The 18971-nt window shown below is 37.8% G+C and overlaps 2 protein-coding genes across 2 annotated transcripts in view; both read left to right on the forward strand.

Annotated features, from left to right (window-relative positions):
- Positions 1-286: 286 nt before the first annotated feature.
- On the forward strand, positions 287-4740 carry LOC118339570 (interleukin-1 receptor type 1-like; the record flags this gene model as incomplete). Its single annotated transcript, XM_035677275.1, is given in 5 exon segments — positions 287-430; positions 1086-1253; positions 2036-2149; positions 2152-2288; positions 3541-4740. Coding segments are annotated over 5 exon segments (860 nt in total), but the record flags the coding sequence as incomplete, so codon positions are not given.
- A 1791-nt stretch (positions 4741-6531) lies between these two features.
- Positions 6532-18971, forward strand: part of LOC118338726 (interleukin-1 receptor type 1-like) — an 18336-nt gene continuing 5896 nt past the window's right edge. Inside the window, exons 1-8 of the mRNA XM_035676026.1 lie at positions 6532-6722; positions 13073-13283; positions 13855-14023; positions 14943-15117; positions 15548-15604; positions 16649-16775; positions 17188-17327; positions 18256-18402. Coding sequence (XP_035531919.1) covers positions 6656-6722; positions 13073-13283; positions 13855-14023; positions 14943-15117; positions 15548-15604; positions 16649-16775; positions 17188-17327; positions 18256-18402 — 1093 coding nt within the window. The 5' untranslated portion in view covers positions 6532-6655. The remainder of the gene's footprint in view (positions 6723-13072; positions 13284-13854; positions 14024-14942; positions 15118-15547; positions 15605-16648; positions 16776-17187; positions 17328-18255; positions 18403-18971) is intronic.

The following is an 18971-nucleotide window of genomic DNA, read 5'->3' on the forward strand; positions in this document are numbered from 1 at the left end:
TTGCTACTCAATATACAACACAGGTCTTTTCCTTGTCTATACAAAATCATTATAAAAGGCAACCAATTTAAAACATTTTTATATATTCACAAATGCTCTGAAACTTATCCCTGTATTCACAATATAAGCCATACAATACAATTTTAGTCGTACTTTTATGCCATTGTTCCATGTGTTTGGGGAGTCAGATGGCTCTGCCAGAAAAGGGCACTATTGCAAGAATCACAAAAGTCTGAATAACTTTTTTGACACAGGACACACTAAAATTGTATGTTCACCTCTACAGATCCCAACATCCTACTTCCCATTGGATTGGTGCTTTGTGGTGTGAAGGTTCTCTTTATCAGCAGTTTCATCATCTACTACCTTTATAAGGTTGACATTGTGCTGTCGTTCAGGAGAGCGTTTCCAGTCCTCTATACAAATAAAGGTAATAATTTGCAATAGGTATGTAATTAGTAATGAGCTCTTTATTATATGCAGTGTATAATGTAACCATAATGTGTCAGCCCACAAGTACAAAAAGTACTTTTACACAAAACCCAGACATACAACACAATGCTGAACCTTAGGCTCTATCTCATACCTGACCCCATGTGTCAACAATGAGAGCAAGCAAAGGAAATGACCTAACCAGAGCTGCCTGCAGTAATTCTGATGAAATGCCATCCACTGATTATGCAACTAAAGAACCTTTTAACACTCAGGACTGCATTTTAACATTTTGCCTGAAGCCCAGTGGTTTCAAGTCTTCACAATCTGCTTTTAAAGGTTATGCCTTTTTCATTTGACAAGAGTAAACCCCGAACCCTTTAATATTAATAATCTTCAATTATTTTGCACATGGAGTCCCAAGAAGCATGATTATCATATTACCCAGTCTTACATTAAATATTTTATCTGTACTTGCAACATGACTGTAAGAATAAATAACAAAACATAAAAAACATAATAAACAATGTGTGCTTAACTGACACAATTCTTCCAAGCACTTAAACCTGAGATTGAATGGTATTTCCTCACCTGGGCAAAAGAACGACCCCTAAAAATACACCTTAATGAACTCTTCTTAAATTTCCTTTCAGATTTGGATGATAAGCTTTATGATGCCTATGTGGCCTACCCACTGCCCTGTGCTGCTGGATACAGCAAAGATGTGGAGGCCTTTTCCATTCAAACGCTGCCTCAAGTGTTGGAGCAGTCCTGCGGCTACAAACTCTTCATACCAGGACGTGACTGCCTGCCCGGCCAGGGTAAGTTGCCTATGTTAGAATATTATTTGCCTCAAATATGGGGGTGACATGTCTTCAATTAAAAAAATATTATTTATTTTAATCCTGTCACTCTGCTCTGAAAAAAAAAAAACCCTGTTTGAAAATCGCCTTTAAAGCTTCAAGGTTGATCTGGAGAGCCTTTTCTTAGGTTGTCACTACTAGTATTATATTGTCAGTCATAAACTAATAAATTACTGGTTCTTTACAACAGCACTTATATAACAGTGGTAGACTGAAGGGAAAATTGGTTTTGGCTGAATGCCAGTGGCATATTTTGACTTACTGTCCAGGCTGCTGTCCAAGTTACTAAATAACTTTTGTTTAGTGATTTATGATTAAGACATGAATCTGGTAAACCACGACTTTTATCAGAAAACCAAAATCAATTAATTTTAATCCAAAATCAATGGTTCTAAACCTTTTGGCTTGTGACTCCTCAAAACAAAGCAGTGTCTACTTGTGACCACCAGTTTTGGTTTTGTATTTAGCTTAAAAAAAACACCTGAAAGATTATTGGCAAGTCTGATTTGTTTTGAGTAGCACAAAGATGTTTCTCTGCTCTATTGTATATAACCCCCTTACATCTATCTTGCAACACCTGGGGGGGCAGAGCTACAGGTCAGGAACCACTGGTCTATTAGTATTAGTATTGTTATGGTTTGTGCACTAACATACCCTTTATTGTATGTGTTGCTACATTTGGGCTCATCACCTATTAAACTCATGTTTTATTAACAACACTCCGCTGTGTCTCCCTGCAGCTGTAGTGGATTCTGTGGAAGAGAACATACAAGCCAGTCGCCGCCTCCTTCTGATCTACACCGCCTCCACTTTCACCAGCAAAAGACACACAAGCAGCACTAGTAGCAATAACAACACAACAGCAGCGAAAACACTGAGAGCATGATGAATAACACGATTTTTGATGGTAGTGAACAAGTCTATGAAGACACAAGGCAGCAGTTGGAGTGTGTGGCAGCAATGCACAGAGCACTGCTGGAGGGATCTCTCAAGGTGAGAAAACAGACTTGTTAATGCATATGCTTGACAGCAAATTCTTAATTATTTAACCGCTGATAATGTGAAATGGATGTGATGCAAACCAAAACAAAGCAAACCATTTTCTTGGTTTTACAGCACATTTACTTTATAGTTTCATCTCACAGCTCTCATCAATCCCAGAAATTGTTCTCAGAAAACAAGCTCTGACAAACTCACTGTACATGACCCACTAAGCAACAAACAGCAGGCAGACTAAGTGAGAGACTAGTCCTGAAGGAAGTGGAACAGCTAGCAGCCATTTTTTCTCTGCAGAAAAATATCACAGGAGATAACGCAATCAATCATCTGACCTGCTGGGAAATACTTTCACAACAAACCCGGTAGACTCCACCTTCCTCAAAGGGGAAAGTTCAACTGGTAACACACTGGTGCAGTTAGGCTGTGGGTGGGCTAACCAGAGGTGGAGGAAGGATCTGGATTGTATATATACTATTGATCTTTAATAAATCAAATATATCAGTAGAATACTTGATTTACAATAATCAAGGTATCAGAAATGCTAATCAAATGAATGCTAATTTTTGTCCTCTTGATATATAAATATGAACAAAGCATGTCCTGTTTTTTTAGGGGTGTTTTATTTTTTACCACTAGTGGAGTTGATATGTGCCTCCACAGAGTCTGACTCGCCTTATATCGAACTAAATTTTAATTCAATATGTATATGTCACATTGAAATAACAACAAATGTAGCCTACTGAATCTGAGACACCATTTATCATGAGCTACCTGATGCAAAGACTGGTTCACAAACATGAACTTTCTAAGCTTAATTTATAGATATGACATGAGTGAAATATTGAATGCCAGACATCTCATTCTGTTGGAGTTATGGGAAGTACAAAAATCACTTTTTACTCTGAAAGGACTTTCGACGGAGTACAGACACAGACTTGCACTTTATTCAGACAACAATGTCCTAGTTATCAGCATACTCTTGTTAATTAACGACAGATGATGTGATCTGCAGACATCGTCCATTTGTCATTTTTGACCAGCTAAAGAAACAGTCAGCGCCTGCTACAAATAAGAAGTCGCTCACTGATATGTACATGACAGACTCGGGACTAGTCCTGATTCTAAACAAACAACTTCTTTAAAAGTTGCATCAGGTTGTAATATTTCATACGAGAACAAACATTTAGTTCAGTAGGTCGCTGTCACAAAAAGACACCCTAATTCTAATTCAAGCGCTGCTTTACAGGTGGTTCTGGTTGAGTTGGAAGAGATCACCCCGGCTCAGCTGGCTCTCTTCCCAGAGTCAGTTCGTCACCTGAGGACGAAGCAGGGCGCTGTGTGTTGGTGGAAGTACCAGAGGCCGACGCAAAGATGGAGGACATGTTTGAGGAGAAGAGAAGACGAGGAGAAAGATGGACAGGACACAGACTTTTCGCCATCCCTCTCCCCTTCCTTCAGGTTTTGGAAGGAGATAAGGTATCATATGCCAGTGAGGGGCAAGAGAGTGGTACACCCTGAGAGGACTGCCCTGCTGAACTTATGATGGGGGTTATCCTATATAACTGTTGGACCAGAGAGTAGCTGGTTTCAGATGCAAATGTGTCTGGTAGTAATCACAGACAATTCATAAATACTGTGTGGTCACCAGAATCTGTGAAAGTTGAGTCAAGGTTACCCCACAGATGCACCAAAATGTACTACAAATTCATCTCAGCAGGTACATTTTTCCTTTAGCTTCCAAAATGTGTAACTGCTCAAGTAGCACATTTCATGCTGTAACAATACGGCACGTGCCGAAGGCAGAGTAACTGGTCAAGAAAGGGTGGAAGATTCTTTTCTTGAAAACTCAACAGCAGTACCTCACACCCGATATGCAGATCATCACAGTGTCTGGGCTATCCGGAGATTGCCGGCATCAATACATGAACTGTTGACATACCCTGGCAAATGAAGAATAAAGTGGACAAAGGAATGTTGAAACCAAATGAAAATGTGTGAAATGTACATATGTTTGATGAAAAGATGTAAATATGTAAAACAAAACAAAAAGTCTACAACATCATGAGAGGTCAAGCAGCAAACTGTGAATTTTATCTCAAATGTACTGCCATTTCTTTAATGGTATTTAAGAGCAAAAGCTGAGGGAAGAAAACAATTATTAGAAATGTATTTATTTTTATTAAATGCTATTTATAAAAGGCACAAACACCCTGCATCAAGGCAGAAAAAGCTGTTAGGCTTAAAATTAGGACAAACTGTGCATTTTTCATAAAAATTATTATTTTCATTTTAATTGACGGCACAACTTTTTGTTTTTTGTTTCCCTTAGCATTTTGTTTTTAGCAGTATGCAAAAGCCTCCGAATTGGCAAAGGAAACTCAATTCATTTCCTGAAGACGGTCATTGTATATAAGCTTGTTTTGTCAATAAATGGGACATTTGCAAAGGAAGTTGTGGTTCCAGTGAGTTAACCCATAACCTTCATATACTTTACATTTCTGCTGAATAGTCAATAGGTCTTACTCTACGTTTTAGATTACCAGTGGCCAGAATTGGTTCCAATTATCCGTACACTATGCAACTTATCTTTCAAGACTTGAAATCTATTCATGTCAAAAGTACATAATAAAGTAGTAATGCAGGTGCAAACAGACTTTACTGAAAACTCTTAGATTTGAAGAAAGAGATCACTTTATAAGGGAGGGGGGCATGCTTGTTTAAAGGGTTTTATATCAATTCCCACAGTGTGAGGTCATCAGTAAAGACCAGGAAGAAGTGCTTTTTAAGTATCATAACAATCCAACTATCCAATTTATTTTGAATTTACCCTTGTATATGGTACAGTAACACACTAATACAATCTTTATTGCATTGGGTCAATATACAGCTGTCACTTTCAGATCTGGAACAAATGTGGTTTCATGGCCTATATCTCAACCAAGGCCCTTGAGAGATAGGTATGAGTCATTGCAGCGAACCTATACTGCAAGACAAGTGGTACTTTTTTTCAGTTGAGTGGAAATTTCATGCAGGAGTTAGCGGAACAGTATAAATTATTGTAAAGACAGGAGGTTGAAAACCTACAAGCACGTGTTAAGCTTCTTACAAGTAACAAGCAGCTGTCTGTAAGTCTCAACACTCAGCCAGGTAAGGTAAAATTAGCAATTACAGTCGGTGTCTGCTCTTTACCACTGTAGCTCTCTAAGGAAGTGTATTATATATTTATTATATTTTATGTATTCTGTAGTACGTCCATGCTTTTCGGTAAATTATATAATATATAATATAATATGTTTTCTATAAATGGATACATGGTGTCAGTGTAACTGTAAGTGTAAATTTATTTAATTTAACAGTATATCACTGATAATATATTATTCCCTTTGTTCTTTTGGGTATTATCTTACCAAATACTGAATTTATAACTGACAGTTTTTAAATCAATGTAAATCCATGTCTTTATAAAATTCAGTGCAATGTATTTTGTTATAAGCGCAAATTAACTTGGCTAACTAGACAACAGTGCTGACTGATTAGTCAGTCCAGTGAATATTCTGAAATAAAATACTAACAACAAAAGATCTTTTCATTAGAAACATTCAAAGCAGGGCAGCGGCCACCAGCCAAATGCTGGCTGGTATGTTTGCTTCACTCACCAGCCAAAAAGCAATGTTATATGCTGATTGGCTGCTAAAGTCTGAACATTCACAAGCCATTTGGCCTGTGGACAAAAAAAAATATTTTGCTCCCTGCTATGAAGTATATATTATTCACTGAACAACACTACAACTAAAATATGTGAATAGAACTCATACTACAAATTTAAAGCAAAAGTACTGTAATGACAAAAAACGCTGAATCACTACAGTAAGATAGACAGAGAGATAGAGATAAAGAGATAGAGAGAGCGAGAGAGATTGACAGAGAGATTAACAGTAGGATTCAGTGGTGTAGTAGTGAAGTTGTAGTAGTAGCCATTTGACAGCGCAGCCTGTAGATAAAAACAGCTCATCATGAAGTAACAAAACCACAACCATTTTTGAGTGATTATACACTAATGAAAACATACCTATGAATAATAAATGCTGCTAATATAGTCTTCTAAATGTTACCCACCACCTTTAAATTCCAAATAAACACCAATCAGTGGAACTTCCTGGGACTTTACTGGGAGTGTTTCAGACGTGCCTTCCTTGTGTCAACTGCACCTCTCACTTCCCTTTATAGGAATGTATTCAGTCAGTTCACCCGTCAGGAAATGTGTCAAGAAACCTGTGAGAGACTGAGAACATGAGCCATGTCTGTGAAATCTCACAGGACTTCAGTGAAATGTGACCTGTCTTTTACCACAGACAAGGACTATGGCAGTGGCAGGCTGGGTCTTCTTGCTGGTTGCCCTGCTGTCTCTCTCATTCGCTGAGGCACACTGTGAGTACTGACCATCAAAATTCTTCTGAGCCCTTTATTTTCAGACTGAGAAAGGTTTCTACTGTTATGATTCATTTCTAAAACCAGACTCTGGCTGCTTTACATGAAGTTTATAACACAAAGCTTTTGTCCAATTGTTGCTTTCAATTATTTGCTGACACTCAAGTTTGAGCACTTTCAGTTTCAGTATTCTTCCAGTCAAAATATCAACACAGCCTTCTACGGGTTGGGGGGAAAAACTCCATTGAGCCCATGTCGGGTAAAGATAGAATTACAGATGAACCTGATACCCACAAACTTTCTTTAGAGCATGTTGAACAGTTAACTGAAAGTTAAAAGTTCAAGCGCAGGGCTTGTGTTGCAACACTGCCTTTCCTGTTTATAACCTGTTAAACAGGCCCTTGAGAAATCTGAGCATTACTTGTTGAAGGAGTTTCCTTCAAAAGAGATATTCACTGCCTGTTTTCAGCATACATTTTCTATTACAGATAATAAGATGAGCTGTTTGCGACATGATTGAATTAAAGCTTTCACAAATATATGTAAAAAATTTATATTTATAAAATGTCTTAAAATAGGTAATTAAAATAGTTTGTAATCCAAACATAATATAACTAATATGATAATAATGAATAAATAACACAAGAAAAGCATAAAGTAATCGATGAAAAATAAAAATACATTAGGCATGTGTGATAATTATCTGTCAATAGTAGGAAATTATATCATTCTGATTAATCAAATTATAGCCAATAAATTATCCATCCATAATAATGATAATTAATTTCTGTATTCTTATTTTAGAATGGTCGAGAAGTTTTCTGATGTACTTAAAAAAAAAAGAACATTTGAGGAGTCAGAATTGTTGTTTCGAAGTGTGGTCAGTTATATTTAGTTAGGTCAGAATATATAATCATCCACCTTTCTTACTCTGTGGTGTGCATAAAATACAGGTTATGAACTTTTTAAAAAAATTAAAATTATTTGTTTTATATTAAATTATTTTATTGGCGTCGGCTACGAGGAGCAGGTAACTATCGGTTATCATATTGGCTCAAAAAAAATCCAAAATATAGAATATAAAATGTATTTTGAGTGGCAAAAAATTTAAAGTGTATACATGTGTACATTATCCTGTATACATGTAGATATATCATAACAAAGTAAATAAGTACAGAATGACATCATAATTATCAAAGTTGTTATTTTAGTGGGTCTAGTCACTAAAACTGATGATAAATATTAACGGGTGAGAAAGCAATGACTGAACCAACAGTTAAGAGTAGAAAATAAATGAAATCTCTTGATATTGTGCTCTGTGACGTTTTATTCTGACAAGACAACCTTGGAACGCACTATTAGCACAATATTGCACCTTGTTGAAGGGTGACAAACCACACACCAATACAGCTGAGGCTCTGAATCAATGGCACACCAGTCAGTGATGATTGTAGGGCTGGGCAATATGGCCAAAAAATAAAATCTGTCATCATCAATCACTACAAACTGCAAACCTGTTTTGTTTTACATACACACACTCTGAACATTATTAATATTTGGCCAAAACACAACAACTCTACAGGCAGGAACTTCATAATGTATATTTGAAGTAATAAAAAAAACTCCAAATGTGAGGGAGTAGATCAAATGAATTATTTAAATATTTACAAGCTATAAAACACCCAAACCCAGAGATCCAGAGGGAACTAGTGAGAGAGAAACACCGTAGCAACATGTCTGCATGAAGTAGGATAGTACTGACATACAAAAGACACAAGTGCTAATAACAGTAAATTACTAACAGTTTCACTTGCAATTGATCATTGATTATTATTAAGGCTATAAAGGCTTTTTGCCTTCATTCCAGTGGAAATTTCCAAATGGGAACAAAAATGAATGCTGTACAAATATTTCATTTCATCCATTTCAGTTGCATTTGTTTCTATACTGCATTCAGACTCAGAGATAATAAAACTGCTTTGACAGTAAAATCCTGACGCCCAGCACTACTATCTACATATTTACACACATAGAAACCCCCTCATTCAGAGATTTTGAGAGAAAGAGTCAGAGAAGATAAAATGTAGCCACGCCATACTTCTGAGTAGCATGTGTAAGTGTGTGTAATGTAGCGTAGACCTCATGCCGCAAAATGGAATGATTCATTTCTCCCGTCCCTGAGTTGTCCCATACACTGTATTTTTGGGCCAAGAGGACATTAATGTTTTTGAAAACTGCCAGGGACACTGCATTGAGCATGAACCTAGTTTAATCTACTCCCGTCCCCACTTCAATGTCAGTGGGTTCTTTCAATCTGCGTCCTCTGTTAATTAAATAGGTCAAAGATGGCAAACATTGACATTCACACTTTTATGGTTGTGTGTTAAGGAAGTCCCTTACCTGAATGACGTCAGCAATGTGTTAGAAAGGAAATTGCTCACTCAGTCTAAAGTTACACAATAAAACCCAGTTTTACATGAGAGGCTGAAAGATTCATTAGTTTCCTTTAAAAACAACTACAGTAGCTTACTGCAGCTTGGCCAAGTTGTCTTTAGGGAGAGTGGACATTTTGGAGCTCTATTTTTCTCACATACTATGTGGTACTACAGCAAGAAGGAGGGAACTGTATTATAAACGAAAAAATAAATGAAAGACACAGATGGTTCTTTAAGATAGAGTACAAAATCTTGCCAGGGAACGGAAATATTTCAATCAGAAAATCCAACCAAAGTAAATTTATTTTAATAATTTAATGTGGTACTAAAGAACATGGCGGTCAATATCAAATTTAGACTTCAGCCTCTCGTTTGACAGCAATAAACTCAGCTAAGCTAATTACACTGATAACATTTAACTATGCCTATAATAGATTTACATCTGTGACCTTAAAGAAGCATTTCACCCGTGGAAACATTAATCTTTATTGAAAGTGGGTTATATATGTAGTCGAAATGTAACATAAATTTTGAATTTGGTGCCTATTTGACCGAGAAAAGAGTGTTTGTAGTCTCACCCCCTCTATCAAAGATATGAGACTTCCTGCTTCCAGTGATGCAAAGATGATGATTTTTCCACTCATTTGGTGAAGCAGGAAGTGCACACTGAAATCTGTATTTCTCCCGTCTTAAGGGGAAAATGAGGGAATGGTGCACGACCATTCAAAAATATGACTGGGTTTCTAACGATACAAAGCTTAATGCAAATGGGTGAAGTGTCCCTTTAAGTGGCAGACACAGCTCCTCCTCTGAACAGAAGCTGGCAATCCAGGAAAACACACATCACTCGACAAATCAAAAAGCCCCTGATTATCATGAAACGGAAAGATACTGTGAACTCTGCTACAATAAAGGATGTTGATGTCTTGTATGTGACATAATTTACAACTACTGCCACCTCTATCAAACCTGAACTGCACCATCGCCAACAAGTCTTTTTCTCTGATCCAAAAGTTCATGTAGTGAACAAACAAAGCATTACAACAGCAGCTACTGAAAACAGAAGGAAAACACCAGGGGATGACTGCAATAAAGAGTTTGGGAGTGACAATACAAGACATTCACAGACATCACCTTGGACTTTTTCACTACTTTCTGAGATTCTATAGAGCAATCTATTGATTAATCTAGAAAATGATCAGCAGATTAATCAATAATGATAATAATTGATTGTTGGTTCCCATCCTCAGAGGCTTACAACAATTGTCAAGGTATAACCATATGATATAGCCATGGATACCAAACACATGCTCCAAACCTTAAAACATAAATCTAAGAGATGAGATCAACAATGTTTGGAAAAGACTGTGCAACACTGTAACCACTGCAACACAGGCCAATGACGTTCCTGTTCATACACCACAAAGACTACAATTAATGTATGTAACCTGCCTGTAAGTCTCACACACACACACACACACACACACACTCAGACAAACAGTCAAGCTAACAGTAAACATTAGCAGGTGGCAACTGAGTTTAAGTTAGCGGACAACCTTGTGTTTGCTCTTTGCCTTGCTCCGTGCAGAGGCATCCACCCATCAACCCCAGGTGTTGGTGTACTTTGGACTGACTTACTATTGCGAACTTGGAAAACAAGCATTCACAGAGCAGCAGCCAGTTCAGCTAGCAGCCAGCTAACATCAGTCCAGACTCCCGCCGTCTCTCTCTTTTCATCCTCCCAAACCTTCTCAAAAGTATATGTTCTTTCATCTTATTTTCAGTGTTTAGTAAATAGTTATGTTTGTCAAATTCTTAATTTCCTGCATTTTTACATTTCTGTAGCCTGTTTTCTTTCCACTAACTTTGGTGGTTTAACATTAGTTCACCGTGGTTTGGTAAGCCCGCCATCAGAACCTGTATTAGGCTGCGTTCACGTCACAATAGGAACATCCATAACCCTAAGACTACTAGTTTTTATATATATATATAACGTTATATATATGTCGCTATGAGAACTCCAGGCTGGTGAATGAACTACAGAAATACCCACTGTGAACAAAACCCATACCATACAAGCTAGTTAGCTAATCTAGTATATCTGACTTTAATTAACTTGTAATTAAAAAATACAAAACCAGCTAATTTGTATTGCTGTATTAACATTATCTTTGTTTTTATCTTGTTTTAATTCAAGGTGTGGTTACCTCAAATAATGCCTAAAGTTGTATCAAGGGCACACACTCATTCTTCCCATTCTGCCAGTGTTGATTGAATGCATCATTACAATGCGACGCAGTAGCGCCACCTGGTGGCGGTGAGAGTAGAAGAGTAGGAGGATGAGGAAGGAGAGCTCATACAGAAGCCTACACTACCTCTTTTTTTCCAAATCCTTTCATTGAGTTTTCTGCAGTACATCAAGCAGGACATGGCTCGGTATATGTGACAGAAACAACCAAAACAAAGAAAAAGAACCAACCACCCTCCCACAACCCCATGTTGGTAAGGGTCGGTAAATAGATAAATGAATAGATAGATAAAAATAGCCAAAGTAAATAAAATTATAGTTTCCAGGGTTGGGTGTGGGAGGTGTGTGCTATGCTGTACATGGTTTTACAGTTGAAAATCAGGTTTAAAACAGTGCCACTGAACAGTCATTCATTCCACCACACAGAGTGTGGGCAGTCAGTGTCACCGTTCACAGTCATTCTGAGGTTTTCACTGTGGATTCTGAATTTCCTCTCTTGGCTGTTTTTATTGTTTGTTGATTGTCCTGACACTTGATGATTAATTTTGAAACTTTTTGAACGAACAGACTTTCCTCTAAAGGTTGAATATAACCTCTGTTGCTGTACCCAGTCTTGGACTTAAACTGGAGTTTAGGTTAAAAAAATGAAACACTTTACACTTTATTTTCTCTCTCATCAGTGCTTGCAAGATGTACGACTGTGGAGCTGCTCATATTATCAACTGTTATACCATTTTATTTTTAGAAAGTGGAAAAACATGAGATATTGAGGCAGCTTGTAAATCACTACATATTAAAGCAGTTAGAGAGCATACCTCCACCAATGCTGCACAGTCCTCTAATATCCCTAAATTCTCTTCTGATATTCTAAATGTTAATGTTGGAAATGTTCTTGTTCAAAAGTTATGAGACAAAACATTAAGTTCTCTCTTAGGCCTTTTCCACTAACAGGGAACCGGCTCTGTTCTGGTTTTCAGACCTAGTTGTGAACTTTCCAAGCATTTCGACCAAATATAAATAGGTTTGGAACCCTTGAAAAGTTGGTTTCCAGCTGGAACCTAAAAATAGCAGATTTTCCTTGGGAACCTAAAAATAGCAGATTTTCCTTGGGAACCAAAGTGGGGTCTCATATTCTACAGGTCATTATGCATTGTGCAATGCCCTCTGTTGATGATGAATCCTATTACAAAGGTTCCACTGAAAACTGGTGCAAATGTGGGCGGGTTTGCTAGAATGCTTTTTTTTTCTTCTGCTTTCATTTCTGGCATATCAATGTATGTGCAGGTCCTGGCATAGCAAAGAAATTCCCTCCAACATTATTAGTAGTTACTTTAGCTCAGTAAATTTCTCAGGTCATGTGGCCTAGGTGTACAAAAAAATAAAATTTTCAAGAGAGAGGATTTTAACTATTAAACAGGCTACATTTTACTGAAGCAACAATAAATAAAATGTGTAATTCTGTTGTTTTAATATGTAGTGGTAAGTGTTTTGGTTAAATCTGGTTATCATTGCTCATGCCTGGATGAATATGTTTATTTCTGGCCTCCATGGGTGCCCCTAGCAAACATTACAAATACAACAAATAAACAAATAGGCAGAAGTAATGAATGGATGAATTGATGAGTGGAATGTCAAATGACTGGTCTCCCTTTGCACTGCCACACCAGACCACAGTGGGGAGACAGAGACCTACTATGTGAGCGTTGGCCACCTCTTTGTGCTGAAGTGCATCACTTCTGATGCTCACACCAACGTGACCTGGAGCAGAAGGGGGACGAACAACCTGAGCCTGCCTGCTGGAGTGGAAGTCAGGGGCGGGTTATTGTACTTCCTACCTGTGCAGATGTCTCATAATGGATCCTACACCTGTGAGAAAAGGTATAGAATCTCTCTAAAGACAAAATAAGGAGCTCAAAGCTGCTTTGTCAAGTACAGAAATGTGTTTCTAATATGTTGTCTGCACAATTTATGTGAATGAGGGTAGGCAAAAAGACAAAAACACCTGTCTGTGTAAGGCAATACGACGCCACGATTGGCACAAAGTAATCATAAAATAGAAGCAACAACTCTCTTAAACTGTTTTATCAAAAAGTGGAGCTGAATTATTTATTTCTGGGGGCTGTCGTTTGTGTTAGTGTTTAACTGTGAATCACAGTTAATAATGAGGAGTTATTTTAAGATTTATCCTGCCCTCATTTATATAAACCAAGCTAACATACAGCAAATGGGAGTACTGGTGGGTTTCTGGGATGCTATTGTCCTCAAAAAAATAGTTCCAACATGGAAATGGAAATGGAAATGGAAATGGAATGGAAAAACTTGCAACTTCATCTGAATTTCTCAAATCATTCCCCAAAAGAGATCTGCACAGTATCAGGTCATATATGTTAACTGGAGCTCAGGTTGGCCTGTCCTGCAGCTGTCTCACTGTTAGCCTCCTTCTCTTTAGGGATGAGACTAGAATATTAAGGATGACGTTTGGGCTGTCGGTGTCCAGTGGACGGTGTCCAGAACCACCTGAGAACAAATCCATCTCTGTGGGTGTCAATGGAGGTCTTCATTGCAAACAGACAGATATCCTCAGCCTGAATGACACAAGGAGCATACAGTGGATGAAGGTATACCCAGCTCTGGGACATTCATGTGCTCTTTTCACTGCAATTTGTATGTCTTCTTGCTTTATTTAGCTCCCAGTTCAGCTGGATAAATGCAACACTGTCCGCTCCTGTACACATCGGAAATATGACGTGTGCCGTCTACGTGAAGGTGGTACAGAACATCTGGTAATGATTTTGACAAACTGTCCAATAGGAAAACCAAAGGGCATACTGCCAAACCGTTCCATGGAAATGCAGCATACAGGAAAATCACACCAGTTAGGGTTAGGGATTATACAAAAGCAAGTAGATAAAGACAGACAACATATGTATACATGAGAAGAAACAACAACAACTGAACTAAACAAATACATCCAGATTATCCTGAAAGGGAGATAGTATTGGTGCAAACCTCTGTTACAGTATGTTACCACCTATCCCTCTTTTCTATCTATAACTCTCTAGCCTGCCATAGAGCTCCATTGTTGTGCCACTGTCATTTATTTCAAATCAATCCCACACAAAACAGTGGGTTAAGCTGTGGCTGAAATTATAGTACCCAACAAATGCACTATTTAGCTGTTTCTAAAATAATCTTATAAAACTCCAGTCCCACGTTGTTAAGGTAAATTATTGAGGCTTTAAAAATTTAACTACCCATTTGTGAGCTGTTAGAAATAATCTGCTAAAAATTCATCCAAATTCAAACCTCCTGCAGTTATTGTGTTCACTTTTCACTGTATGAGCTGTTCTATACTGCTATTGTTATTATTGTAAATAAAGTGAAATATTCCTAAAATATGTCACTTAGTCAGGGGTCGTCACTGCTCCTGGCTTCTGTTAACCTTATTTCATTTTAATCTGGTTGTTAATGGCTTTTAATTTGTTGCCTTGTGTGAGGAACTTTGAAAATAAAGTTACTCTGTGTTTCTGTGTATAGGACTGCCACCCATTGGAACGGCCAGAGTCCTTCTCTGTGGGTAATGATGGCTTCTTGAGACTCACTGCAGTCTCAAAGGGGGATGCTGGGAAATACACCTGCCTGGTAGACATTAGCTTGGACGGCAGGAAGTACACCAGTGCACGCAGCGTCCAGCTGACTGTTGATGACGACGGTATGAACAGCAGATGATCCTGAAGTGGGAGGGAGAATTATTTCTTTTATTATGATTTTTTGTTTTATTCGCCCGATCGTTACATGCTCTTTTTTCTAATCAAGACTTCTTTAGTTCGTTATTTAAATCATCTATATTATTTGTAATGCCATTTATGTGAAATGCATGTGCTGGATTGTAAAATGTATTTTATGATTTACATGTTATGAGATAAGAAGCTGCAGCAGGCCAGAGCAGCATGAAAGTTGTGTGTTGTGAAAGTGAATGAGTAACTGATGACTGATTTAACTTTTACAGCTACAGTAACTTCCCCACGGAGATAATTTATATCATCAATTATTTGGATTTTCCTAATGGCTGTTTCAGTATATTATATTATGTTGTATTGTATTCTTCTCTGATGTTGATTATGTGTCTTTAGATCCGATAGTTTTCCAACTGCACGAGATTGTGTACCCTCAAAATGAAGTGGTCGTGGTTGAAGTGGGCAAGTAACACTCTGTCACAATTGATAACCACTGTCACACATACTGTATGTTTGTATGAGTTCATGATATATAAAATTTAGGACAGGCAACAGTAAATTTCCCTATGAGAGTGAAAGAGTGTGGGCATTGCCTAGTTGTAATGCAACACTGTACATTTCAGCTGTGTGTGTAACATTCTGAAGGATCTATGGACAGAAATGAAATATAATATTCATTCATATGATTTTCATACGAATGAATCATTTTAGTGTATAATCCCCTGAAAATAAGATTTTTTTTGGTTACCTTAAAATGAGCCTTCTATATCTACAGATGCTCCAGGGTGCCGAATGGAGTCCACCATGTTGGGCCGTTATGTTTCTACAGTAGCCCAGAACCGACAAACCAACAATGGCTCTAGATAGGGCCGTTTGCGGTTTTTGTGCATTTTGTGGCCACTGTTTCTCCTACATGCTTGAAAGGGGAGGGTGAAGCGAGGGAGTTGCAAACTGCAACTACACTGCTAGATAACACTAAATCCTACTAACAGGATCTTTTAAGGATTCTGGGCTACTGTACAAACCTGCCGGGTCAACATGGCAGACCCTATTGAAAGCGACCTGCAGCATCTGTAGATAACAACGGCTCATTCTAAGGTAACAAAAACATAACGATTCCTATATTCAGGGATTATACAATAGAACATATGCATGAACATTATATTTCATTTCTGCCAATACAATCTCCTAATTGTTACACACTGAACCTTTAAATGGTGCCTATTTGAAGTTATGGCAGTCCAAATTGGCATCAGATCATGTCTGATAATAAAGTTCCCTTTGAAATGGAAATGAATCAAATCAACTTTTTAGGATATATGAAGGCTCCAAATGAGTTTTATTAGAAGTTTTCAGACCAATTTATGTAATTATTATTACAATTTAAGTATTAAGTATTACACTGACGTTAAAAAAAGAGTTTTTCACCTGACAGTGACAATGCCATCGAACACCAAGATGTGTAGAGTGACAGTTGCTTTGTTTTTTATTATCACCGATGACCAGGTGCGAGAGCAGAGCTGAAGTGTGTAGCCTACTTAGGCTCAATTGAGGATCCTGAGACTTTAATGCAATGGACTATTGACTCTCCCTTCGCTGATAGTCACAAAGGACTCACCGAGACTTGGGAATAGTGAGTTTCTACCTCATGCCTTGCTTTTTGGCCATGGAAGGGGCTGTAAGCAAAACAAGACAAAAACACAAACACTAAAACTCTGACGTTGCCTAACTGCAGAACAACAACAACAAACACTGTGTTAGGCTGAAAGCCAAGGAGCTGCAGTTGTCAGTTGTTACATCTGGGAACCAGCACTTGACATTTGAGTTTAAAAAAAACAGGAGGCAATTATTAGAATTCCAAAGCGGCAATTTTATTTTAGCACAGATTGCATCATTGGTATCATTCAATAAATTGTTAACTGTAAACATCTTTCTGCCTCCTTATAGTTAAATATTACTAATACAGCTTTGAGACGTACATTCTTATTTGATTGTCTGATTTATTAACTGATTGATACACTGTTTGACCGACTGTCCCTTTTTAGTAAGCACGACAATGGCAAGGTGTATGGCGTGTCCACTCTGTCCATCCCTAAAGTTCCACGCCAGTTACTGAATGTCCCCATTCTTTGCTGTGTAATAAACCCAGCTGGACAGACAAGTGGCTCGATGTGGCTTCAAGAAGGTATTTCCCCTTTTTTTTTTTTTTGTTAAACTGTGATTTGCAGGAATCAGCAGCTTCAATATCAACCCAAAGGAAAACCAAAATGGTTTTGAATTAATGTCATAAGTAGATTTTGGATCTAATTTCAGCAACAACAAAAAAAGGGAAAAAAAAGAAGCAGATTAGATATTTTATCCCTTAGATATCAGCATAACTCCTAAAAGTACATTCATAAATTAATTAATAAATTAAAATTACAAAAAGTTTTAGCATTGACACCTCTATCTGTCCTCCTAGCTACACCATATGGCCAAAACTATGTGGACACACCCATGCCCAAATATTTTTGTGCGCTTTTGAGTATGAGACGGTTTTTCATGGTTAGGGCACAATCAAAGAAATCAGAAATCTGATGGGAAGTCTGAAAACCAGAAGAATGCGCGCTGATATAACAGAATATTAATGCCTGTGGCTTTGGAATGAGATGTGTTGTATTTTGTTTAGGCGTCTGCATACTTTAGGCCATAAAGTGTATCTTATTTTATTTGCGGCTAAATCTGTGTTCCAGACAAATGTGTGTCAGCATTAATTCAGTGATAGTGTCAGTGACACAAAATGAGAAACAGAAGAAAAAAAAGACACTCTCTAAAGGTCTATTATAACAGTTTGAGGAATACAAGGCACACGAGGAATTAACTGAAGAAACTGAAATAATTCTGCATAGTGTAATGTGTTCCCATGTGTCTAAAGACTTGTTTCAGGGTTATATGTTGCTTAGTTTATATTTTACAACTTATGTAAAGAATGAAGTTGAGTTGAGAATACGTTTCCTAGAGATTTCCACATGATGGAGCCTTCCTGAAAGCTGTCCTAGTACTACTTTCTTCTCATTTTGTTGTTCTCAAAGATTTGAATGTTTATATTTGTCCGCCCCCCCTCTTCTTTCCAGCTGACCACAGTGCCTTCCACACGCATGTGGCTCTCTGCCTCACTGCCTCCCTGGTTATTCTGGCCCTGGCTGCCGCCTTCCTCTTGTTTAAAGTAGACCTGGTGTTGGCTTACAGGAAACTGTTGAGACAATTTGGTAAACAACAAGGTATGCTTTTCTGTGGACTCATCTGATTATCATCTTTGCTTTATTTCATGATTCAATTAAATTTTATTTGTATAGCGCCAATTCATAACAGAAGTTATCTCAGGACACTTTTCAAAATAGAGCAAGCAGGTCTAGACCGGAACTCGACATTATTTACAGAGACCAACAGTACCCCACCATGAACAAGACGCTTGGGTGACGGAGGCAAGAAAAACTTTTCTTTTAAGAAGACAGAAAAGCCTAGGACAGACCCCTTGCGGCTGCTAGGTGGGTGTGTCATCTTGCCTCCGACGAGGTGTGGGTTGTTTAACATCAGAGAGAAACTTGCATTAATCAAATCACAGACTGCCAAGCGCGGTCACCGGTGAATAAAAAAGGTCATTTTAAATATGCTAATTCAGATAGAAGGTTAAACTTGTATGAGAAAGAAATTTAAGACTCTTTTTGAGTGTGTTCAAGAAGCCTGATTAATCAGGCTCATCGCACATAGAAACTGAAATGCACAAAATGCGCATCTTCAGGAGAGATCTTAATTATATCTTAGGCAAAACAAAAAGATCAGATACATC

This window comes from Morone saxatilis, unplaced genomic scaffold, assembly GCF_004916995.1.
Source record: "Morone saxatilis isolate NCDOM2014 unplaced genomic scaffold, NCSU_SB_2.0 Contig5, whole genome shotgun sequence".
Classification (NCBI taxonomy): domain Eukaryota; kingdom Metazoa; phylum Chordata; class Actinopteri; family Moronidae; genus Morone; species Morone saxatilis.